The sequence below is a fragment of the Musa acuminata genome, chromosome BXJ1-2 (genome assembly GCF_036884655.1).
Source record: "Musa acuminata AAA Group cultivar baxijiao chromosome BXJ1-2, Cavendish_Baxijiao_AAA, whole genome shotgun sequence".
NCBI lineage: Eukaryota > Viridiplantae > Streptophyta > Magnoliopsida > Zingiberales > Musaceae > Musa > Musa acuminata.
In genome coordinates, this window is record NC_088328.1 from 19,360,485 (window position 1) to 19,386,000 (window position 25,516).

General features: G+C 44.4%; 1 protein-coding gene, 1 long non-coding RNA gene and 1 pseudogene across 2 annotated transcripts; all 3 read right to left on the reverse strand.

Moving 5' to 3' along the window:
• Window positions 1–363: 363 nt before the first annotated feature.
• Window positions 364–11,778, reverse strand: LOC135586968 (auxilin-related protein 2-like; annotated as a pseudogene).
• Window positions 11,779–12,321: 543 nt separating this feature from the next.
• On the reverse strand, window positions 12,322–20,573 carry LOC135597001 (ABC transporter C family member 14-like). Its single transcript, XM_065089361.1, has 12 exons — window positions 20,229–20,573; window positions 17,879–20,155; window positions 16,846–17,166; window positions 16,561–16,647; window positions 15,187–15,807; window positions 14,850–15,014; window positions 14,345–14,639; window positions 14,050–14,264; window positions 13,537–13,842; window positions 13,384–13,447; window positions 12,964–13,203; window positions 12,322–12,820 (listed from the first exon to the last, which is right to left on the reverse strand). The coding sequence occupies exons 2-12, from the start codon at window positions 20,024–20,026 to the stop codon at window positions 12,720–12,722; spliced, it is 4,563 nt and encodes a 1,520-aa protein (XP_064945433.1). The 5' UTR covers window positions 20,027–20,155; window positions 20,229–20,573; the 3' UTR covers window positions 12,322–12,719.
• A 1,860-nt stretch (window positions 20,574–22,433) lies between these two features.
• LOC135597007 (uncharacterized) lies at window positions 22,434–23,103 on the reverse strand. Its single transcript, XR_010481084.1, has 2 exons — window positions 22,938–23,103; window positions 22,434–22,817 (listed from the first exon to the last, which is right to left on the reverse strand). It is a non-coding gene; the product is annotated as an uncharacterized LOC135597007 (long non-coding RNA).
• Between the last annotated feature and the right edge of the window lie 2,413 nt (window positions 23,104–25,516).

Sequence of the window (25,516 nt, forward strand, 5' to 3'; positions counted from 1 at the left end):
ATTGGTTGAGATTAAATTTTTTTTTAAAAAATAACAACACGAAAAATAATAAAATTGCCTCATGAATGTCTAAATTCTAACAAGCTTTTCCCCATCCTTTCATTATTAGCTAACGAAACTATCACCAAGGAAACGGAAGAATCTAAAGGCATTTACCAAATGCTAAAGAATAGAAGTAGGTGGTGAACTGAGAGTTCAATGTACGCAATTTTACTCTACAGATAAAGAAGCTACTTAAGTGGGTTCCCCAAAAAGAGCCCCAAGAACGTGGGATGAAACTCCGCACATTGACCTTCAAAACACTACAACTTACCTATTTGAATATGTGCTGCTTAAGTAACATCTCTACTCAAAGGATTAAGGTGATGGAAAACACTAAACAAATAGATAGCACTTATATGAATGTTCTACCACTTGTATGATTTGTTGTACATGATCAAAATTAAATTCCATGAAATCGGCTGGAGTAGAGAGGTCAGCAGGGGATTTACATCATAGAGTTGCGTACACCTTCTACTCCAACACTGATACATGAGATGCAAAATACATTTACAACAGAACTCTCTAATATGGGTGCTGCTGCTGATTGAAAAGACATCATTGCTGGATCAACACATTAGAAAATCCGGCAAAAGAATACACGATAGAATCGAGGCATTAGAGCAAACCTCCCATGAAGTTGCACTCCTGTATAGCTCATGCGATTGGCAAAGGGCATACCTCAATGACGTTAGAAGAGCTCCTCAGAGTTAAATTTGTTCCAAGCTTCCTGTTTCATCACAAAAAGGAACACACATAAAACATTCTAAAATTAGCTCGAGCTTCTTGCAGCAAACTAGCATTTCCTCCCATCATGTTCTTAAAATTGCTCATTTACAGAATTTTCAAAGGTGGATAATGACTACAAAACAAAAATCAGTTTAACTGAGCATATCACATCATAACGAAACATGATGGGACAAGATGGCTTGGGTACCCTGTAGAACTCCTAGCACACTAAATTAAGAAAATTAGATCTACAAGCTATCTGAATATATTCGCCCAAAGAACAAAGAAAAAGTATATACACGAGATTAGAGTTTAGGCACAAAAATTTTAGTTTCAACTCCAGTGAAGTTTTAGCAAATACAGGTCTTTTTGAGTGAGATGATATTGATTTTGTATCTTAATAAGCTTATGTGGCTCCAGCTCCTCTGTGAAATCATACCTATAAGAGGTACAAGGAACAAGTTTCAATGGACTGTCACCTACATAAGCAATTAATTAATAGCTTCAAAACCTCAATTATTTAAATCATAAATTAACTAATGCATTCTTATTTCTTTCAACATCAATATGCTTGGTCACTAGTATACTTCCTACTGTATCAATCTAAGCATTTCAAAATACTCATGTTCCAGAATCATTCAATATTATATAGCTCAAAATATTTATCAACTCGAGAGAGGACATTAAAATCCAAATAAGTTGGACCTATCATATGGTTTCTCCCATAATATGAATCTTCTGATACGTAATAAATACAGAATACAGATTCTACATTAAGTTCTTTAAACTACTGTTTAGTTCTAGAACCTGCAGCACCACACTTCAGGAACATGTATGGGTTGCTCGAAAGTCAATGAAACTCTTGATTTATGATAAATAGATTATAAAAACAGTACAGGTTCTTCATGAGGTTCTCTAGTGTTGATACCAACTAGAGCTTTTGTTCAAGTAATTGATACTCCTCTCTTTATATGGGACACAGCCAGGTGTCAAATAAAGGTTCTCAAAGTTTTGTAAGATACTAAGGGTTGCAGGACAAATGTTATGCCAAAAAATTATATAGAATTGAGAATTGAGTGAGGCTCACAAATCTGCTTGTACTGTTGTACCTGGTGCCAAGGGCATGGTGTTTTAGATTTTGGTAGGCAAGAAGACCTTCACATGTTTCATGCATAAGTGACACCAGAAGAAAAACCAAAACCATTTCAGTTTTGAGTTCTTGAAACTATAAGAGCTCATTATGGAAGCAAATGACAAGCATCAGGATCCAATTACAACCAGATGCATACCTTGAGGAGATCAAACACCTTCTCCGCAATATACTTTTGTTGAAGAGTTGCACCCTTCTGTTGAACTTTATCAGGATGGATGCACAAAGTTGACTTTCTATAGACTTTTTTCACCGATGCAGCAGTGATTAGATCAGTCAAAGATACACGTTACCAGCCACATTCAGGCCAAAGTACCTGCCATGTTTTGTAAAATAGGAAGATAATTAGGAAGGTGATAAAGAACAGGATATCCACATTTGTATGAATATGAAAATCAGTTCTTCAATATCCAAATGAAGCCTTAAAATTTTATTAGTCACTGCTTTATCCTTTAACAACTAGGAAAATTTAATAGATTAAAGTAGGCTCACAAATATTCTACACCCTTATGACTGCCGTCATATCTATTACTACTCAATTGGGTGGCCCATATGACTGCCTACATATCCATTAGGTACCAACCATAGTTCCCTTCACACAATGATGTCTGTGATTTCTCAGACTCTATTAGCAATGGAAAGAAGAAAAGAATAGCTACAGTATTGAAGCAAATTAGTGAAGCAGCATTTGACCAAAAGAGGCAGATGTATATTGTAGAATGGCCAACTCCAAGGTGTTTACAGGAGATATTATCCAATATCCATTACCAATTATATCAAGCAATACAAAAGTCAAGAACTACTACATAATGGAACCTTCAAGGAGAACAGTCACAAACACTAAAGCAAGAAAGTTTTAGAAGCTCAGTCGCAAAACCATTACTAATGCAGCATATCAATCTCAAATATTGGCAACAATTTCAACGACATGAAGGAACAGTAGCTTACATATTGCAATGTGGAAAGCAAGGCATGCAAATTGCCTTCTTTACCAGAAGCCCACTGCTTTATACCAATATCTAGGGTCTCAGCAATCCTCTGAAATTGGCATGGACAATTATTAAAGAGATGGGAAGCAGTGTGTATGACATGATGACCTTTATAGCGAACGACAGATATAATACAATAGAAGACTTTCAGAGAGATTTAGATAAAGCAAATGGTTGCTCAGACTAAATGTAGCATTCAGAAAGACAGAAAGCATAAATGTCTTTCTGCCTGCTCCTTTTGAGTTTGCATATCACTTTCAGTTTTATCTGCCAAAGCTTTAGCTTGTAGAAAACATAGACTATTAGACCAAAATAAAGAATTCCTGCAGCCATGTTATGCAGCTCAGGTATCAAATAGGTCATTTGCAGCAAAATAGCACAAATGATTATTCTCATTTTTATACAATGTGATCCAAATAAAACATCATTACTGCACACTCAAGTGTCCTCTGATGTTGTTCAAACCTAGCTCTTCTTCTTTTTTCACTCTCTCCTTCAATTTCCTGAAATTCTCCAGATGATGGAGGGCCTTTAATGAAAAGAAAAAAAGGAAGGGGGAAGAGGGGGAAGGAGGGGGAGGGGGAAGGGAAAGGGGAAGGGGAAGGGGAAGAGGAAGAGGAGGGAAGGGATTAGTGCCAAAACCAAGTACAAAAGGAGTTGCTGCAGAAGAGCAGAAAGTAGAAGATCAAGCTGCACCATATAAAATGTTACCTCCAAAAATGGAAGCTATGTCATCAGCAAAATTTGCTGCAGATGATGCCTTTTTAACAGCAGAGGAGTAACCTGAAGACTGTGCCCCATGAAAACCACGTGAAAATTTTGCTTCAGCATTTGCCTTCTCAACAGCTGCCCTCTCAGCCCTGAGCTGAGCTTCAGCAGTAGCTCTTTCCCTTGCCTCTCTTGTAGCCCTCTCCACAGCTTGTCTAGTTCTTTCTATTTCCCTCTCAAGTTCTTGTTCTCTCTCCTTTGCAAGTCTCTTCTGCTCCTCTCTATACTCCCATTCCTTCTGCTCCAGTTCCCAATCATCTTCCAGATCTTCTTGATGCATGGGCTCTTTAATTTTAGTAAATTTTGCATCACGTTCCCTTTCCCTTACCTCCTTAGCATGCTTGAATTTTGCTTCGGCTCTATCCATTGCTTCCTTCAAGGCAGCAGCAGATGCTGCAGCAGCTGAGTTTGTCTCTGTTTCTTCTTCACCCGTAAAAATGTCTGAATGTTCCTGGGGATATGTTTGAGGCTTGCCCATTGCAAAATCTTCAAGTTCATCTATCGGAGACACAACGGACTTCCTGATCCACTGCGGCAGTATTAGTAGACTGAGAGAAAGATTCATCATCCTTTCTTGGCCCAGTAGAACCAATGGTTGCTTCTTTAATGACGAGAGAAGGTGGTGGCCTAGAAGGTGGCGAAGCAGTAGTAGGTTGAGTGAAGAGGAGGATTTCATCAACTGCAAGCCATATATCATCTGCTGTATTTAGTTGTTCATTTGACTCTGGAGACTGGTCTCCTAAGATATTTCTCTCAGTTGTGCCAGCACTATTAAAACTGCACCTACCACCAGATTTTTGAGAGTCAGAAGGTTGGCTAGTCTGCATCTTTGGCATGATGTTCTCAAAGGAATCCACCAGAGATTGAGAAGGTGGTTGTTGTCCATGTCCAGCGCTAATGTTCTGTATATTCTTGACAGGGCTCTTGTCCCTTCTACCTTCATTGGTTTCAGTTGTAAAGAAGGGTTCTGATTTTAAGCCTTCATTGAAAACATTACTATCACCAGGTAATCCTCCATTAATGGAGTCATCTACTTTGTGCCCTCAAAATTCACTGGTTGACTAATGTGTTCCAAAGGGTCAGTGAACAACCCAGACAATGGATTCGTGGAAGGGGACTCCGATTCTAAAACAACAAAGGGATCTTCTGTCATACTGGCAGGTGGTTTAGTCAATGAGACAGAAGGCTGTTGTTTGTTAGCCTCTGGAAACTCTCTGCAAATAGATTTTGCAGTTTAGAAAAAATAATGATAACAAATAGTGACATCTATTACATGAAAATGTAGACTTAATATGGCAGGAGAACATGTAACATAAAACAAGTGGAGGATAGACTCTGCCTCCAATCCCATAAGTCTATAACATAAATACCATCTTGAGAGAATCTAGAACTTTGGCACTGGAAACGAACATAAGATAAGATAAGGAGAAAACTACCATAAGATCACCTCATTCTAATAATTCATGAGCAATCCAAAACATAAAGCAGTGTATATTACATCTCTGAAAAAGCCATAACCTGTACTTTGGATATAAAGTAGATCCATCAATCCAACGTCAATGCAAGCATATGCAACTACAAGTATGACCAGCAACCATGGTGATAACGAATCACTTCTTCAAAAGTAAAGACAAACTAGGTTCAAAATTTGCTCTAGAAGAAGTAGAAAAGACTGATGTAGGTAGCTACAAGAAAAGAAGCTTCATAAATAACTTAATAAATGGTTTTATAGGATTTATCAATAAATGTTTTATACACTCAGACTCTCATTTGATCTTGGGATAAGGAAATACAGCATTCTATAGTTGTATCTAAGGACCATAACCAAGAGTAATGCGTTCTTCACTACCAATGTATAGAAAAGTCAAATAGTGTGGTGCAGAGGTGACATCACTGAATTTATTATTCCACAAGTATACCTGAGTAAAACAACAAATAAGTAATGAACTTGGTGTAATGCATTTTGCTTTGCACGTATTTCTCAGAAAATTTTCTTTAAAGGTCCAACCATTAAAACATGTGGGTCATCCATTTAATCAATATTAACTGCTTACTAAAGTTGATCCAGATAATTAACTGCATGCTTTATTTAGATATTAGAAGAATCAAAATTGTGGCACGAGTGAACAACTTAATCTGCATTGATTCTGCTGCTTTAGCATGCAAAGCAGATGTTCTGACAAACATGTCGGAAGCATATTCACCTAGGTTTGAAAATAAGTCATTATCTACTTGAGCTTTTCGAGTGTAAGGTTGCATATTGTCACAATTGGAGATGATTTTGTTCAACAGACTAGAATGTGGAAGAACTCCAGAATATTATAGAAACTAAGAACCCCAAGGATTTGGCAAATGATTGGTTTTAGAAAATATTGAGCAAATTAGGCAATTCATTTCATGCTATTACAACTAAGAAGAGAATGTTGAGATGAATGATTAGTTTCAGGAAACATCAAGAAATTTTGGATGACTGGAAAGCTTTCAGTTTGCACCACTTAAAATAAGATGATGGAAGATCATTGCAAATAATTGGAAATGTATCACCCCAGGCTTATAATGCAGTAGTATAGAGGAGTAAATTGGTTCAAGTTCCAAGGTGAGGACTTCGGAAGAGTCAATAACAACAGGAAGAAGAAGAAATTTCCATCTATCTGATATAAAATACACTGGAATTTTCCAAAATGAGCATGTAAGGAAGATCCAAAAGAAATGGTTAACAAGGTAAGGACATGATGGTCATTGACTTTATTTTAATTCGACCCAGCCACCATGATAGAGACTGTCACTGAAATCATATAATAGTGAATTAAGCTCTCCAATCATATAGCAAAAGTATATAGAAGGGCACAAAAGAGAAAAACAAGTAAAAGGTAAAAGTTACAGTAGATTCAAGATTTAACCAACAAAATAAGTGTTTATGCTGCTAAAAGCACAAATTACTGTTGTATTGGATATGGACCAAGATTTTGATCCAGTTAGTATCGCATGAGAGAAGAACAAGGATTCGTCTGATCCATATCTAATTTGTATAGGATCTATTGATCTACATGTCATTGATCTCCAAATAAGATTGTCTAGTCCTATACAAACACTGAACACCAAAATCATTGTTTTACCAGCACAAAAGTGCTTGTAATTGCTTAGCTATATAATCACTTCCTGAATCTCACTGTCTTTCATATATGCATGTCTGTATATCAATAACATTGTATCCTTTTCCATAACCCTTCCCAGCCACAGTAAAAATGGAGTCGCTGATAGGCAGTGTGAAACTCTGTAACACATCTTTCATGATATCAGTCCAGCGACCCAACTTGATTACCGAACAACACAGAGTTGAATATAAGCGACAGACATTGCTTGATCCAGGAGGCAGCATAAACGGTCAGAACAAATGCTAAAAATCTGCCCTAGTTGTTGGTGAACAGATGCACCGTGGCCGATGAGTCGGCACGGTTTGGTTCACGGGTCGATGTCGGGAGTCTTTGGTCGTCTGAGCTGGTTGCCGAGGCCGGGAAGCTGGTTAGTGGCTCTTGTTCGAGGCGTTGGTCGATGGCTCTCCGCCGAGATGCTAGTCGACACGTCGAGGGGAGGTGACCTCTCTTGATCGAGATGATCTTGATCCGGGGATGATCACCCTCCTGCACAGAAGGCCCCGTCGGGTGGTTACCGACCGTGGCCCCTCGACAAGTAAGTCAGTGTGGGGTACTGCCTTTTTCTCCTCTTTTCTCCCTCCCTGGGCCAGATACCGGCCATGGGTTTTATACTACTAAACGAGGGTCGGTCGTACGAGTTTTGTCGTGGCGACCGATCCTCGAGAGGTGAGATGATACCTTTGTGCGGCCGCCGTCCCGGGACGCGTGGAACGGCACCATACGACGCTATCCCGGGCTTACCGGGATGAGACATACCGAGCAGCATCTTGGTATGGTCTTTGGCTCGGCGCGTGAGGGTGCTCCTCTTGCTGACTTGGCTGTAGCGTGGCGTAGCATCGATTGTGACGTGGCCTGAACCCAAAATATACCTTATCACTAGTTAAATGTTAGATCTGTTGTGGGAAACAACTTTAAGAGCCGTGGCCTCGGGGCCGACGCGGCTCGGTTCGGGTCCGGACGTCGGGGATCTCACCGGGGCGTGCCTCGAGCCCGCGGGGTCGGTCCGGTGCGATGGTCCAATCGGGACGGGGTCGCCGTCTCCTCCGGGCAGGGGCTCGTCGTCCGCGCGCCCGGCGGGGACCCTCGGCTTCGTACCTGCACAAAGGTCGGGTCGGGAGGCTCGACCCGACCCCTCCGACGATCAAGTTAGCAGAAGATGTGGAGGGGGTTTCAGAAGAAGAAGAAGTGTTTGTATGTGTGACCCCCCCCTTCTTTGATGAACGAGAGGGTATTTATAGGGAAGCTTACTGTTGTTTAATGTGCCCGCCTACAGGAGGCAGGCTGATAGCGTCTGACATGGGCGCTGGCGTGGCGTGAAGAACAGAGCCTGAGCAGGCGTTAATGCGCCTCGGCCGGTATTCCGGTTCGGTTGACCGAGTGCAATCGTGCCGATCGAGGCGTGAGGCGTCGGCTGACGTCAGCCGAGTCTTATCATAATTACTATCCTCATCATATTCCCCCCCGGAAAGAAGCTATGCGTCGGACGTTGTAACGGGAGTCCGAGGCATGGCTTAAGCTTTCAGACGGGCTGGCCGCGAAGGCATGGTCTCGGGGAAAATGACGCCGAAGAGCACGACGTAGGCGGGCTAGCCGCGCAGGTGTGTCTCGGGGAGCATGGGGCCGAGGAGCACGATGCAGGTGGGCTGGCCGCGCAGGTGTGTCCCGGAAAGCATGGGGCCGAGGAGCACGACGCAGGCGGGCTGGCCGCGCAGGTGTGTCTCGAGAAAATGGAGCCGAGGAGCACGACGCAGGCGGGCTGGCCGCGCAGGTGTGTCTCGGGAGGCATGGGGCCGAGGAGCACGACGCAGGCGGGTAGGCCGCGCAGGTGTGGTCTCGGGCATCATGCGACAGAGGAGCACGACGCAGGCGGGCAGACCGCGCAGGTGTGGTCTCGAGCGTCATGCGACCAAGTAGCACGACGCAGGCGGGCTAGCCGCGCAGGCGTGGTCTCGAGCGTCATGCGGCCGAGTGATGAGGTTCGGACGGGAAGGCCGCCCTGAGGGGGGCTCGGCAGTCTACGGCCGAGGCAAGTGGCTCGGGCCGAGGCAAGTGGCTCGGGCCGAGGCAAGTGGCTCGGGCCGAGGGACACAACTCAGGCGGGCAGGCCGCGCTGAGGTGGACTCGGGTAGTCCATGGCCGAGGGAAGTGGCTCGGACCGAGGGACACAACTCAGGCGGGCAGGCCGCGCTGAGGTAGACTCAAGTAGTCTACGGCCGAGCCGTGTAGAGTCAGAGGGGTTTAAGCTGGGGCCAACCGCGAGCCGAGAGGGGGTCAGGTAGATACTGAACCTTCACTCAGAAGAGACTGAGGCAGGGCTTAGATTTCTTTTCATGAGGACTACATCGGGTAGCCACCGCAGGTGCTTGGCCTCTCTTATGGAGCCCGTGGTCAGAGGTCGTCCCTTCTCCTCACGGTCGCCCAGGCCTCGGTTGCGATGTACCGATTAGCCCGCTGGAGCATCTCTGGCACCGTAGTGGGAGGTCGCTCCGCGAGGGACCAGAGGAATCTGGAAGGTCGCAGGCCTATCACAAACGCCTGCACTAACAGAGGGGTGAGTGTCCGGCAAGCCCCGGATTTGTGTGGCAAAGCGATCCACAAAGTGTGAGAGGGGCTCATCCTCCCTTTGTTTGAGTCCGAGGAGCAGTGTCGCGGAGGGCTTTGGCCGTGCATAGGCTACGAAGTGGAGCTCAAAGTCATTGGCGAGCTGGTCAAAGGAAGCGATCGTTCCGATCTCCAAGCCGCCATACCACGCGTGGGCCGGCCCTCTCAGAGTGGTAGGAAACGCTCTGCACATCAGGGCATCAGAGGTTCCGTATAGCGCCATTTGGGCGCGAAAAGCAGCTACATGGTCCGCTGGGTCAGTGGAGCCATGGTAAGCGTCCAGAGGGGGGAGCTGGAAGTCCGGGGCGACTGTCAGGTCCCGTATCTCGGGTGAGAAGGGAGACCCTTGGTGTGCGTTCTCCCCGGGCTCTCCCTTGGACCTGCACCTCGTCGAGTCGCTGGCTGACGAAGCGCAATTGGGCCCGCAGGGAGTTTGAAGAGAGCACCTCCGGTTCCGGGCGGCCGCTCGGGTTTGTCTTCACTGGATCCCCGAGCGAGGTCGGTCGGACCCGAGGCGAAGTGGGGGGTTCCGGTGGTGTCAAGTGGGCCCGAACGGGCGCCTTGCGTTGTCGCAGTGGTTTGATTGCGGGCGGGTGCGTCGGATGAGAAACGAGCGGGATAATGGTTTGCACCATTTCCATCAGAGCTCGGACTTGACGAGCGAGGTCCTGAAAGGCCTCGGGTGACACGGGCGTTGAGTCAGCTAGGGCGCCGTCCGGCGGCGACAAGCCTGGGTCATTGAATATTCGCCAATATCGTTCGGAGGTCGTGGCGGGGTGTTCGTCACGATGGTCTCCGTGCGGGGGATGTTCCCCCGAGGCTTCGATCGGGTGTGACCTCTCAGCCGTGGGCTCATCTGAGCCACTCGGGTGATCACCCGACATTCCGGGCCCTCCTTCTAGCACTAATATGTTGTGGGAAACAACTTTGAGAGTCGTGGCCTCGGGGCCGACGCGGCTCGGTTCGGGTCCGGACGTCGGGGATCTCACCGGGGCGTGCCTCGAGCCCGCGGGGTCGGTCCGGTGCGATGGTCCAATCGGGACGGGGTCGCCGTCTCCTCCGGGCAGGGGCTCGTCGTCCGCGTGCCCGGCGGGGACCCTCGGCTTCGCACCTGCACAAAGGTCGGGTCGGGAGGCTCGACCCGACCCCTCCGACGATCAAGTTAGCAGAAGATGTGGAGGGGGTTTCAGAAGAAGAAGTGTTTGTATGTGTGACCCCCCCCTTCTCTGATGAACGAGAGGGTATTTATAGGGAAGCTTCCTGCTGTTTAATGTGCCCGCTTGCAGGAGGTAGGCTGATAGCGTCTGACATGGGCGCTGGCGTGGCGTAAAGAACAGCGCCTAAGCAGGCGTTAATGCGCCTCGGCCGGTGTTCCGGTTCGGTTGACCGAGTGCAGTCGCGCCGATCGAGGCATGAGGCGTCGGCTTACGTCAGCCGAGTCTTATCATAATTACTATCCTCATCAAGATCTATAGTTTAGATCAAATTAAACCCATAAGTCAGACCTTTAGTAAGTTTCTTTCTTCCACGTTTATACAGCATGCATGAATCTAGCAAGATCGCCAAGGAAGATAAAGACGTACGTTTTCTTGGGAGGACTGCACCCGCCGAATCCAGGAATCAGGTCATCGAAATCAGACAAGTCCCGATCTTTTTCCTCCGCGGATCTACCAATCACTCGCACCTTTTTTTTACTCTGGCATTGGTTTGCCAAGATTCTCAAGGAGGTCCTCGAATGGGGAAGAAGAGACGCGATTAGGTCCCGATGATATCGAGGAAAATACATCATCGTACTTGAACGACGACGAGCTCTTCACCCCAGGAATGCCACTGAAGATGTAATCATCGAAGACCGGCTTATCATAAACAGGCAAAGAAGACGAAGATGAAGGTTCTGCGCCCGCACCTTTATCATAGCCGTCGAAGATGGAATCAAAAGCAGGAGGTGGCGAAGACGACGCCAATGGCCCCCGCGAGGACGCATTCGAGGGCCTCGTCGGACCTCCAAAGACATCGTTGTAAGCCGGTGAGTTCCGGCTTTCGGAGACCCCGACGCCGATCCAGGGTTCGCCAGCGGAGTTGGAGTTCCAGCCGGACCTTGAATTGCCCGAGGAACCGTTCGCGCCAGAGGATCTGCCCGATCCGAACCCAAGATTCGCTGATCCGCCACCGGAGGAGGCGGCCATGGGAGCGGACTTTCCCTGGGGGCGGAAGCCGAAGTCCCGAACCAGGGCAGCGATCCGGCGGTCGCAGGCCGACGAGGGGGGAGGCAGGGAGGGAGGGAGCCGAGGAAGAGATTCGAGCGAGAGCGAAAGAGAGGAGGTCAAGGGTTACAGTATTGTGTTGGATGTGGGACCCAGCCAAGTGGCGGGAGGAAGACACGGTGGACTGTCACCGTCTCGCCGCGGGAGCCACACCGGGCTGCCGATGATTCGTCGAGGGCGAGGGCGTTCGATGTTTGAGGCCGAGCGGCCGATGAAGTAGATTAAGGATCGCTCAGGATTAGTTAAGATGAGAGTGGAGAGATTAATTTCCTTAATCCACCAGCTTCCTTTTCCGAAGGAGTTTGGGATGGTGATAGGTAGAATAAGAGTAATTGAGAGAGAGAGAGAGAGAGAGGACTCTTGTGAGCTAATGAACATCTATCTATATAGCATTTCACACAAATATCATGAGTTAATTAACATTACAACCAACATTTTCCCAACTATATGAATAGCTAAACACAAACGCATACATTGCGAGTTAATGAACACTTTCAACAAAACTGTTGCTTGTGTTTCTTTTTCGTTTTTTCCTTTGCCTTACCAACATACAGATTGGGAAGGTCCGATGAAAACATACATACACTTCAGGCAATCTTCACTGCACCTGCATGCATTATTCAAGATCAAAGGTAAATTTAGCTCTTTATATGTTTCTTTGGTGCTTGAAACTCGAATAATCTGAATAGTAGCAAGCTCTCAACAAGCTTCAACATCAACTTGTTCATGGCAAAACTAATGCATCAGCGGTCGTCCTATATAATATATATATAGAACTCCCCTACACTCCCCAGCTGAACTACTTTCAAGGAGGATGAAAGAAATGAGCCATACAGATTAGAAGAATGACATGAACCTCATCTCCTGCTCCTGAATCTTATTCGTCTGATCCAGTTTGCTCCTAATTATGCAAAACCTTTTAGGATCACGAAACATCAATATTGCTGCATTGGAATTGTTGTTGTCGATCGAGAGAAGCTATTTCCTCCTCTTATTAGAGGAAACTTGAGCATCAACAAATCACCTACAGATCGGTAGAGCGATGAGCATACTCTTGAACCAATGCACCGAAGAGAGATGGACGTTCAATCAAGTTGGAGGGCTTATCAAATTCACTTGCTAGTCCTGATCAAAAAAATGCATATAAGATATCATTAAACTTTTAAATGTAATAGTATTATTCAAAAATTAAGATGGTACTAAGCCAACTGAGTATGTTATTCCACGTGAATAGAAATTAGAACACTGTCGCTTCACAAGAAGTTTACCTGCATCAATGACTAGAACCCTGTCACAGTCCATGACTGTGGGTATTCTGTGAGCAATGCTGATGATTGTACAAGCGGAGAAGTCTTCTCTGATGATCTTTTGAATCACAGCGTCGGTTTGCGAGTCCACTGAAGCTGTGGCTTCATCCATGAACAAGATTCGGCTGCGCTTCAGCATGACCCTCCCCAGACAGAGGAGCTGCCTCTGTCCTACACTCCAGTTCTCTCCATTATCAACCACTGAGAAGCCAAACAAGTTAAAATGTGTGGATTATTAGTGATCACAAGTCTCTCCATTATCCCGGACTTTCTTTTTTCTGAACTAGATGTAATGGATCACTGGAGTAATATGTGTTAGCAAAGGGAAGTTTCAGGGAGAGAAGTTGAGATCAAGGAAGAGGAAGAAGAAGAAGAGGATACCTAAAGCATCAAGCTTCTCAGGTTTTAAAGATACTGCATCTTTGAGTTGGCAGCGTTCAAGAGCCTGCACATATAAGCACAATGTGAATTACACATATTACCTACATCTATGTCTGTGTATGTGTTTGTGCGTACATACAACATGACTTGTACCTGCCATATCTCATCATCTGAGTACAGCCCAATGGGGTCGATATTGCTGCGAACTGTTCCTTCAAACAGAACAGGTTCCTGAGGGATAATGCCAAAGCGTGACCTGAGATCATGAAGACCCAACGTAGATATGTCTACTCCATCAATAATTATTTGTCCTTCAGAAGGCTCCACTATACGGAACAAAGCTTGTATCAATGTCGATTTGCCACTGCCTGTTCTTCCCACAACTCCTATTTTCTCTCCTCCTCTGATGCTGACTGTAATGCCATGGAGAACAAAAGGAGTGTTTGGACGATATTTAACCTGAGCATACATCACAAAATTTTAGTTCAATTTGTCTGTTTGAAATGAAAAGATTCTCAATTTGATGCATTGTTCGTTGAGTTTCTGCTGTAGGAAATTCTAGAAGAAAGCCTTTTGAAATTCGAGAACACCCAAGATTTCAAATAAAATACTATGTTTAAACTGATAATTTAAGAAGGTAAAGAGACATGAAATAGTGTTATAAACCTTCAGATTTTTTATCTCAATATCACCATGGGTGGGCCAATTTGGAGACGGAAGGCAATTTTTTATCTCCCATGCTGCCTCAGAGGGAATGTTGGTAAACTGCCTTATCCTTTCAACGGAGACCATTCGATTCTCTATAAAGCAACTGACCCAAGTTGCCCAAAAGAGTACAGCATTGAGGGTGAGACCATAGGAAAGGGATAGACCAACATATTCTGCATTCCACAAGCAAACATCAATTGCTGCACATCTACTGGAAGCTAAAATATACTTCAGGGAATTGGCAGAGGAATACCTGGTTTGATAAAATTGCTAGGAAGCATGATCATGAGCAAAGCTGAGATGCAGAGGACAAAACTTCCAATCAATTCTAAGCGAAACCCCAGCCACTCATTGGAACCATTGTTGTGAAAATCCATCCTTAAGCTTGAATTAACCCTATTCAAGTTTTCCTGGGAAAACCTATCCTCCTTTCTGAAGCAACGGATCGTCGTGACACCAAGAATGGTCTCTGAGAAGTGATGGATAACCGGGGCTTTCGTGATTGAGTCAAGTCGAGTTAGTTCCCGAGATGTTGCAAGATAGTAACCCTGCAGCCAAGAGGAAAGGAAGAACAACAGCGGAGTAAGAAAGTTGAACCAGTTTCTATGGAAGAGTAAAGATAACACATGCATGTTCCTTAGAACCAAGTCTTTAATACAAAAATATTTTTGGTATCTTTAGTAGAGAAGCTGTGGAACTTTTCAAGGATACAAGTTACTGCACTAGAGATGTTAAGCATTGTGACAGATGGCACTTACCCTGTACCAAATATTCAGCCATATCAATGGAAGTATGAGTATTACAGTAGGCCATGCAACCTGACATGTAACGATGATTATGCTAAGCAGTGTGATGTACATTGAAGCAGTTAATCCCACGAAGAAGGGGAGGAAGAGATCAATGTTGGTTTGATCTGATGATGCCTGAAAAAACAAGTCCAAAATCAGTACTTGTTTCCCACATTACTAAATATTTCACTGGCAGCAGCTCAAAAGTTCTTCCAGTAAAGAAACAGGAACTTAAGAGAAGAAGGTGAAGATTAAATTGATGTGGCATGCTAGAACAACAGGGATGAGGAGATAGGGAGCAGCTCACCCGACTAAGAATTCTGCCAGATGGTGTAGTGTCAAAAAAAGACATTGGAGCATGCAGAATGCTGTTGAGGATCTGCCTGAAGAAGATCTGAGCTGTTTTAAGACCCAAGTATGCAATGAGAAAAGACCGGGCAGTGATCAGAACAATAGAAACCATGGCTATGGCGGCATAAACTTGAATGAAGAGGGATGGTCTGAATGAACTGGATATATCCGCTGATGTCTCGTATGCCAACCAATAGTCACTTGCCAATAGAGAGCCCTGCCACGCTGCTGCTACTAGCAACACTATAACTGCTCCCCACCACCCCCAAGCATGGGTTATGTATACCATATACACGTTCCAGCTGACATGACCAGTTTCCCGTTCCTCTTCTTCTACTAGTTTAGAGGTGCCTTTGCTTTTCTCTGGCTTGGGGGAGATGATGGACCCATTCTCCCCATTAGATTGTTCACGACTCAGAGCAGCAGGTTGATGATCATGATGATCCTGTGCAGAGCTACTCTGCTCTACAAGTTCCATGGAACTATCATGAGCAGCTACAAGTGCTGCAAAATCGGTGCCTGGCTGTAGTAGCTCATCATACTTTCCGGATTGAACAATTGCCCCATCTCGCATAACCTGTGTGTGAGTTTTTTTTTTGGTTATGTCAGGAGAGAAGAAAATGGCAAGAAGTTAATCTACACATTATTGCAGATATTCCATATTATTGATGGTGATGATCTCTCATGAATCAAGACTGTGGAATTATCAATCTTATTTCAGTTGCTACAGAACAAATTTCTCAGTGGGCACATTGTATTCCATTTAAAACAATTGCAAGTTACATAGGAATGCTCAAGTGATGCTCACAGCTAGTTGATTTCAAAAGATCAAAGAAGAATAAAAAGGCAGAACCCAAGGCTTCCTCAACAATAAGAAATTAAACTCGAGTTGGAAGCAGCAGTTTTATGCTGAATTACAACTACGCTCAAGATAGTCACAATTTAAGAAACAAAAACACAGCTTTTTCCCAACATTAACTGACTATTAAGGTGTTATTATACAAAGAGTATATTAAGTGATCAATGTATTTAAGGAAAAAAATGATCATGAACTACAGTTATTTTGTTGGTTCTTTTGAGGTCATGTAGGAAAAATATCATCTAAAATTAATGTATTACAGAGAAATGGTGACAACCAGCCTTAATTTATCAAGCAAATATAACTATTCAATCAAAGTCTCTGTTGAAACATCCGAATTGGTTAGCGCATTGTTGCACAAAGTAACAAGTCTTATGTTTGAGTCAGCACGTGACTATCATGTTAATGTAATGAAAATATATTCTAATTTTAAAAAAATCAAACCTTACAAAAATAGAGCATGAAACTTACCAGTATAAGATCAACATTGTGCAAGAAGTCCACTTGGTGTGTTACAAGCACAATGGTCTTCCCTTTGAGAACACCCCTGATACATTCCTGCAACGGTCAACGAAGTCTCAGAATCCTCATCTCAAGAAACAATAATCATGCACAAATTCCAGTAACACTACCGAACGATCATTATTTACGTTAACATGGCGAGTGACCAATTCGTTTACCACATAAAATTCTAATAGAAGGGACCAGGAATTGCTACTACTGTCTAATTGCAGGAGATGTGAAAGAAAAAGGCACCTTGAAGATCTCTGAACCGGTCTGAGCATCGACGGCACTGAAGACATCATCAAGAAGGTAGATATCGCAATCCTGGTAGACCGCTCTGGCGAGCTGTATGCGTTGCTTCTGTCCACCACTGAGGTTGATTCCCCTTTCTCCAATCTCAGTCTGGTCTCCAAACTCCATCATCTCCAGGTCCTTCTCCAAGCAGCACACCCGGATGACCTCCTCGTACCTCTTCCTGTTCATCGGCTGCCCAAACAAGATGTTGTCTTGAATAGTTCCATTTTGAATCCATGCCGTCTGTGCCACATAGGCTGTGCTACCACAAACCTTGACCTGCCATAACAGCATCAAACTGATGTTGATATGCAAAATCCATTTTTTTATTGTGATTGTATAGCAATAAATGGACAAACATCTTAGAACAGAGGAAATTTAGGGTTTAGTGATGATCAGCGGGTCAACCCTACAAAAAACAGGATCGGAACCGAAGAGGCAACGGAAATCTTGGGCAACCACAGTGATGTGACGAGAAAACCAGTAGCGTCTGATTCCGTCTGTGCCACGGCAAAGACTCGGAGGCCGACGCACCGGGTGACGCAACGCGGCGCTGATGAAGCCCATCTAAATCAATCAATCGTGGACCCGATCAAAAGGAAAAATAACTCGTGCAAAAGATGCTCGCACTGGTTGCAGAGCGGACTGTGAAGCTACGGGTCTAAACTGACGGGCGGCAGACAGCGGGGGGGCTTTCTGGCCACGTCACCATCTTTTTGATGGTGGGGCCAAACTTTATGGAAATGGGGTAAGGCTGTAAACGGAGTACCCTGCCGTGTGGGAAACATCTGAGCCTCACAGACTCGGCGGTTTAACAGAGTTCTGGACGTCGCATGATGAACCGGGAGCTATTCTTGTCCACGTAACACGAACCGGAGCCAGAGTTTTCTTTTTAGGTTTTACGTGAGCTGTTTTATGTTAATCTTTTTTGTTATATCCTTTTATAGTATCACTCGAAAAATTAACGGCGGCGATGGATGGAGACGCGTACCTCGCCGGATATCTTGCGCATCTCGCCGATGATGCATGAGAGGAAGGAGGACTTGCCCGATCCGACGGTACCCACGACGGCGGCCAGAGCGCCGCGCCGAATCCGCACGTCGATTCCCCTGAGCACGGCGCTGCTCTCGTCGGTGTCCTCGTCGTCCCACGAGAACGCCCCGCCCGCCACCTCGACGGCGACTCCGTCGTCGCCGTCACAGCCCTCCGACCGTTGCACCGCGGCCTCCTCCAGTTCCCCGCTCGTCATGAAGCTGTCCAGCCGCTCCAGCGAGATCACCGCCTGGGACGCGGAGATGAGCGCCTGCGGGAAGTTGCGCATGGGCTCCTGCAGGATGCGGAAGAAGGTGGTGGCGGTGAAGACGAGGCCGGCGGTGAGGCGCACCCGGCCGACGAGCACGCACGTGGCGAACACGAGCGTCGACACCAGCAGCGGCGCGCTCCACAGCACGATGATGTTGCCGGAGATGGAGTACATGAACTTGGAAAGGAACCCGTACTCGCCGTCCCGGAACTTGTTGATGCGCCGGCTGAAGTGCTCCTCCCACGCCTGGAACTTGATCACCCGCATGTAGCTGAGCATCTCGTTTGTAGCCTTCATCCGCTTGTCGCGCATCCCCATAAGCTGGAACTGGTATCGGTTGTTCCGCCGCGTGCCTAAGAGGACGAAGACGATGATGGCGGCAACGCCGATGACGGCGGAGGTGACGGATGGACCCAGGTAGTTGTAGAGGAGCGCCAGGGCGGCGCCCACCTGGAGGGGCATCAGCCAGATGTAGTGGATCTGGAGCATCATGTCCGAAAGCTGCTGCGCGTCCACGGCCATGTAGTTGACGATCATGCCGACGCCGTGGGACTGGCGGGCAGAGCAGGAGAGGCGGAGGCCCTTGCGGTAGAGGGAGGTGATGAGGGTGGACCGGATGAGCATGCCCAGCTTCTGCGACTGGAAGTTGTACTGGTGCGAGCAGAGCACTTCCACTAACTTGGCGAAAAGGAGGATGCAACATAGGTAGTAGCCCTCGTAGGCAGAGGTACGCTTGCCGGAGGTGTAGTCCACGAAGCGCTGGATCAGGGTGGGGCCGACGTACATGACGAAGAGCCGGATGATGGAGAGGCTGGCGGTGAGGAGGAGGCGCGGCCAGAAGCAGCGGAGGAGGGTGGCCCGGACCGGATGCTCCGACCGCACCGCCTGCTCCGGCCACTTGGAACGGAAGAGCTCGTACATGCGCTCCGCCCGGTGATCCAGCGCCAGCGACGGGACGTCGTTGAGGTTGAGCGGTGATCGATAGCCCTTCTGGATCAGCGGGTTCATCCACGCCCACGTCAAGCGGGAGAGGATGGAGGCCGTCGCGTAGGGGGTGACGTTAGGTTTCGCTGCCGCGGCGTCGGACGACCTGGCCGGCTCCTCTTCCTCCTCCTGCCGTGCGACCACCGAGACCCCGGTGGATCCAGAGATCGCGAGAAACACAAGCGGGACGGAGACCGCGAGAACGACGACGGAGGCCACGTCGTCGACAGGGATGGACGCACCGCCGGCGAACCGGACGGCGGCGGAGGCGGCGAAGAGGGCGGCAAGGAGGAAGCTGGCGATCCAGTAGATGCGGAGCGTCGTAGGGTGGACGGCGGCACGGAACCGCTTCTCGTGTGCTACGAGGGCGGCGGCCGCGAGCTGCGACAGGAACTGGAGGAGCAGGAACACCGACTCAGCGACCATCCACCGGGAGGACGGGAGGCGGGCGCGGGCGAGGTTGAGGACGAGGAGGACAGCGTAGGAGGCGGCGAGGAGGAAGGAGATGGCGAGGGCGAGCTTGTAGCCGAGGCCGACGCGGACGATGACGCGGGACTCTGAAAGCAGTGGCTTTTCGGCCTCCTCTTCGGCGGTGCCAGCACCATCTCTCCGTCGCCGGCGGAAGCGGGAGGAAAGCTTCTGGATGGCGAAGACGAGGAGGACGAATAGGAATACTACATCGGCCACGGCAAAGAGCGCGCGCTGAGGACACGGCGAGAGGAAGATCACGCGAAGCCACTGAAGGAAGCCGGAAGCCGAAGACTGCAACGGATGGCCGAGGGAAGAAGGGGAGCACGTGCGAGAGGTGATCCATGGCGGAACCGTAGACAACCAAGAAGAAAAAGAAGGCATGGTGATGCTTTCTGTCGTATGATTAGCCGGACCTCAGGCGAACCACCACCACCACCTCGTTCCTGCCGCCTCTCTCCCTTTCTCTCGCTCCTTTGGAGCGGGTGCAGAATAGCGTGCAATTAGTAGGCCCTGCGACGGCATCGACGAGAAATCAAGACCAAGAAAAATATTTAATAGGAAATCAAAGAAGACCAAAGTGTACCACCAAACAACTCCGTCTCATTCACTGCGGGGGCAACGTAAATGTGAGGAACCACAAGGGTAGTACGAAAGGTTGGTAGGCAAGCAAAAGAGAGAGGCGTTTTAGAGTGCAAGGGGCGGGATTCCACCGCTGTTCGTTTCGTTGGCTTGAGCGGTGGAATTGAGAGGTTTTCTGTACCAACCGAGGAACAGAGAAACAGTAGGAGATCCCAGTAACGCGCCAGCCGTGACCACAAGGGGACCCCTAAAACATGAGCGAGGGGTTGACCTGAGACGAAGCTGCATGTGGACGGAAGAGAGACAACTGCTTCCGAGAAATATTATAATGAAGAGGTGCGGCAAATGTGGACTCCTCCTCCTCCTCCTGTTAGATTAGCAGCAGATAAGGGTCTTGTGGGTTAGATAGCAAGGCGATATGGAAAGACAACCTAGTGCTACTTGAGAGGAAATAATGTGGCCGAGTGACATAGATCCGATGTCCTGGTGTGGGAATCATATGTTCCATTGATGTAGATCTGATTAATGGAATTGGAGGTCGTTCACCAGAGCCACATAGGGTGATTGAAGAGTCCTTTTCATCCCTCCTTTTCTCTTCTCTGATTTTGTTTTGAGTAAGAGAATATGAAAAGAAGACCAACGTCAAGAAATAAAGTGCATTTTGATTATTCGAATTGGATTTTTTTTTTGTTTCTTTTACCGGTGAATGAGACAAGTGGTGGCAACTGGCGAACGTGTGAGTTCGTACTTGGGCTGTAGCTGTATACACAGAGAAATATATGAGATCTATTCAGGAGGCAATAAATGAGATTCTCAACGAGGAAGATTGTAAGTGTCTCGAGAAGGTTGAAGCCAACGGACATATGCTGCTCTCTAATCACAAGGCATGCTCGTTTAATAATATATTTGAGAATATCTTGTAGGTTGTTTTCCAATGACCTACCTACTACACACTCTTCCTATCGCAAGACATGTTTGTCTCATTAATATATCTGAGGAAATAAAAGAACAATACCATGGCAGAAATATGTGTAGTAGTAGAATGCTTAAAGTATTTGATAAATAATGGATGAAAACTGTATTTTAGGTATGCAAGTGTTTGCTAGTTAAAATTATAATTTAAAAATCCTTTTATTTTTTAAATATTTTTTTAAAAATAAATATATTTTTTATTTAAATTAATAAGGAAAAAAAGAATGTATATAATCTTTCAAAAAAAATTATATGATCCGGATATATAATAAATAAAATATATAGTCATATAAATAAATATAAAAGAATATTTTAAAATAAATAAATAAAATTTCATCTTATATAGGACATAATACATGTTAGTTTCTCACTAAATTTAAAAATTCTAGTTAGGGTTTCAATTATTTAGTGACACTCTTATGATTTTAGAGTATGTCATAAAACCATTTGAAAATTTTAAGATTTTTGTTATTTTAAATTTTTAAAAAAATTATTAACATCTTGTAAATGCTGAAATGCAAATATTAGACTAATGTAGTATCAATATTTGAGTATTTGTAATACGATATCTAGATCAAATATGATTTAAAAAATATTAAATATTAATTTATATTTAAAATATGCATCGGACCTTAATACATGTTTCCAATGTATTTCTAAACACATCCTAATTTTAATATTATTCCCAGTAAAACTACAATACCCAAAATTACACATACTCCATATTTATTCTCTTATAAGGGAATGCGTCAATGTCGGAAAGTGCTAATAAATAAAGGAATAGTAGGGTGAATGAGCTGTGATGCACAGAAAGAGAAAGAACACATTATTAGCTTGCCACCATGAACCAGCAAACCTGCTGGCACATCACGAGGATGACTGGCATTTATGGAAGGAGGGAAATATTGGAGCTGCGTCATCGTCACTGTCCTCCGTGGCTAATTTCTCATTGTTAAAGTATGTGATCCGGCCACATCGATGATCACTTGGGCATAAGCTTCATTACAGATCATAAATTGCAGTTTGACCGATCTCTGGTGTCGATAAGGTGACCAGATTTGGTGGGGATCTAAGTATCTGAATCAACCATGCACATTATACATAACAGGGACAGCAGAAGTTCTTTATGCTTTCACACTTTGCCACTTTTTTAATGAACAAAGTAGAGTTTGGAGCAGAATATTTAAATCGAATAAAAAAAAATAGAATTAGCACTAGTTCTATTTGAACTGATTCATCAGTAATTTAATTTTAAATTAATGTATATCCTCATCGTCACAAAAAACACACATAAAATCGTTATCCCTTTAGGATTTTTGTAATCAAGAAAATAGAAAACCATTAGCCCAATGGGACGGGTTGACTATTCATTAAGGTGAGGGGCAGCATATGATTATGTGATATTCATAAAGGAAAGAAAAGCATATGATACCTCTCTCTCTCTCTCTCTCTCTCTCTCTCTCTCTCTCACAAATCAAACAAAGCAAATGCCATAAAGTGGGGAAGAAAAGGTTCCATTTGGTGGTGGTTCGGATGCTATGTGAATACTTCGTTCATCAGAGAGAAGAGACGAGTCACGGTACCAAAGCAGAGGATAACAATGGATCCTTCTCACCAAACCCTGGCAATAGTTGACGATCGGTCGAATGGTGATTTAAAATAGTGCAGTAAATATATCGAATGCCATGAACTCAGATATGGGAACCAGCGACGTGAGTATCTTATAGTTCTCAGTAGTTACCTTGGGAGACGCAATCTGCGGCGAACGAGGGAGATCACCGGGCTTTGAACCAAGACAGCCGCGTTCTCGGTGGCGAATGGGCGATAGAACAGGGAGAAGGACGAGAGAGAGAGATGGCACCGGACGCTGTTGCTGGCCATGGCAGATGGAGAGAGAGAGAGAGAGGGGTTATATATATATATATATGCGGTTTTATGACTGTGTCGTGTCAGGCTTCGGTTACACGGTGGATATCAAACGGTTCGATCTGTTAATTGCAATGCTGTACTACTTATTATCTTTGGACAAAATATAATATATCTAAAATTAAAAACATATATATATATATATATATATATTCAATTTCTCTTTCTTTTCAAAATATTTTTCACTTTCATTGGGGGGTGAGAGGACAAAACACTTGTTCTGACCATAACTCTATCACAAAAGCCTCCTTTTTATAACCAGCCACAAAAATTGTCAGAAAAGATCAGCCACAAAAAAAAATAAGAGAGAGGAAAGGTGTCAATCAAAACTTTCTAAAGTAATTGGAAGAAGCATCCATCACAACTTTTTTCATGCACATGTATTTTACTTAAAAAAAACATCAATGTTGTCAGATAGTTAAAAAAATATTTTTAGATATTTTATTTTCTTATAAAAATCTCTCTCTCTCTCTCTCTCTCTCTATCATCAAAATAAATAATAAACTATTAAAAAAATAACAATCACATGAACCTCGATCCATATACAAATAAGATGAAAGTGGTATCTTGGGATCAGGTTGCTGGTTTGGTTTCGGCGTCCTTATCGAGAAAAGATTCCAATAATTTTGTCCACCATAGCCGAAAGCTGGATTGCTCATCATGCACTTGCCTTTCATTTCATAGTGCAGCATTTGATGTCCGTGATTTTAATGTGACCATTTAGATCTTAATTACCGAGATAAATGAAGGTTGATTACTTTAACTGCTTAATATAATAAATGTTCGTCTATTTTAAAATATCTGAATTGATTAATGAATCATTACAATTTTTTTTTATTTTTTTTTTTAAAAATGCAACCGGAGCTCTTAATTAATACAAATGTATTTAACAACACATTGATTAGCTTCCGTATTTCATAGGGAATTTTGCACTCTTTAATACATTCTGAATACACTTTGAAATCTTGACTTATATGTTAAAACCATTCATTTTTATAAATGTTTGAAATACACATGAGAAAATTATTTTGTATAATGTTATTCTTATAATTATTGATTTAATTAAAAAAATAACATCTTTGGTGATTGATATGTCATCCTTATTGAATTTCATATTGATAGAAGATTAATCATCATCCGATACATCATCGCTACTCTATGGTGCCCAAAGATATAGTTATATCTATTTTGAAAATCTAAGTTAGACAGTATTAAGTTTTCTTCTCACCGTTTGTTTATGATCAGAAAAATAACAATAAGCTTTCTTCTTATTTTTTATGATAAAAAAGATAATTATAAGTTTCTTTTTTGCTTTCTACTATTGGGTATAAAAGTTCGCTTTTCACATATAAAAATAAAAGATTTTTTGAGACTATTAGATTGATCAAGAATATCTTGATCCATCGAGCTCCTTTGGTGTTATCTGTAAGAAGATCGAGATCGAAAGAGATTTTTCGTTTTATTTCCTCAAAATGCAACGCTCTTATAACTTGAGGTGTACAAGTGCGAATGCTAATATCTTGATCCATCGAGCTCCTTTGATGTTATCTGTATGAAGATCGAGATCGAAAGAGATTTTTTGTTTTATTTCCTCAAAATGCAATGCTCTTGTAACTCGAGGTGTATAAGTGTGAATGCTAATAGTCCCAAAAAATCTTTTAATTTTACATTTATCTAGACCATATAACGGATATTTTGGGACATGTAAAAATTTGTCTGGATCGATATTTTTTTAACATACGTGTTGAGTTTTGATTCATCGAGAATGATAATTTTATCAACTTTATGTATCTTGGAAGAGTGACCGTAGATTCCATCTATATTAAGTTTATACCAACTTAATTCGTTAAGCTTAATCGAATACACCAGAATATATCACACACTATATATCTATCTTGCAAACTGTGTTAATTCTGTCCATAAGATTCGAAGGTGATAAATCGTTTTCAAGGTATCGTTACCTCACATCGGCGAAAGGGCGAAGCAAACAAGCGGCGAGGACGGCCATGAAGCCGACGTGAACGAACCGAGGAAGGGCGTCTCCTCGTGCGGCAGAGAAAGGAAGCGTCGAGCTCCACACGGCGTGGGTTCCACGACGATGACGAAGACGACGAGGAAGACGAGATGCATTGGGATCATCAAGACACGTTATCGATCACTAGATTCGTCATTGATGACGATAATGAATTAGACGACGGCGTATCTGTTTGGTCTCACATCAACATCAAGAATGAAAAAGGCGAAGCCTATTATCAACTTGGAACATTATTTTTTTTATCGTTTCTTAGAATCTATGTTATAATCGAGAGGAAAGTAGTGTCGCATGAATGTTGTTTAAAAGTCATACAATTGTGGTCCTAATTGGTGATTGATTGAGAGAAAAGGTTGTCTTGA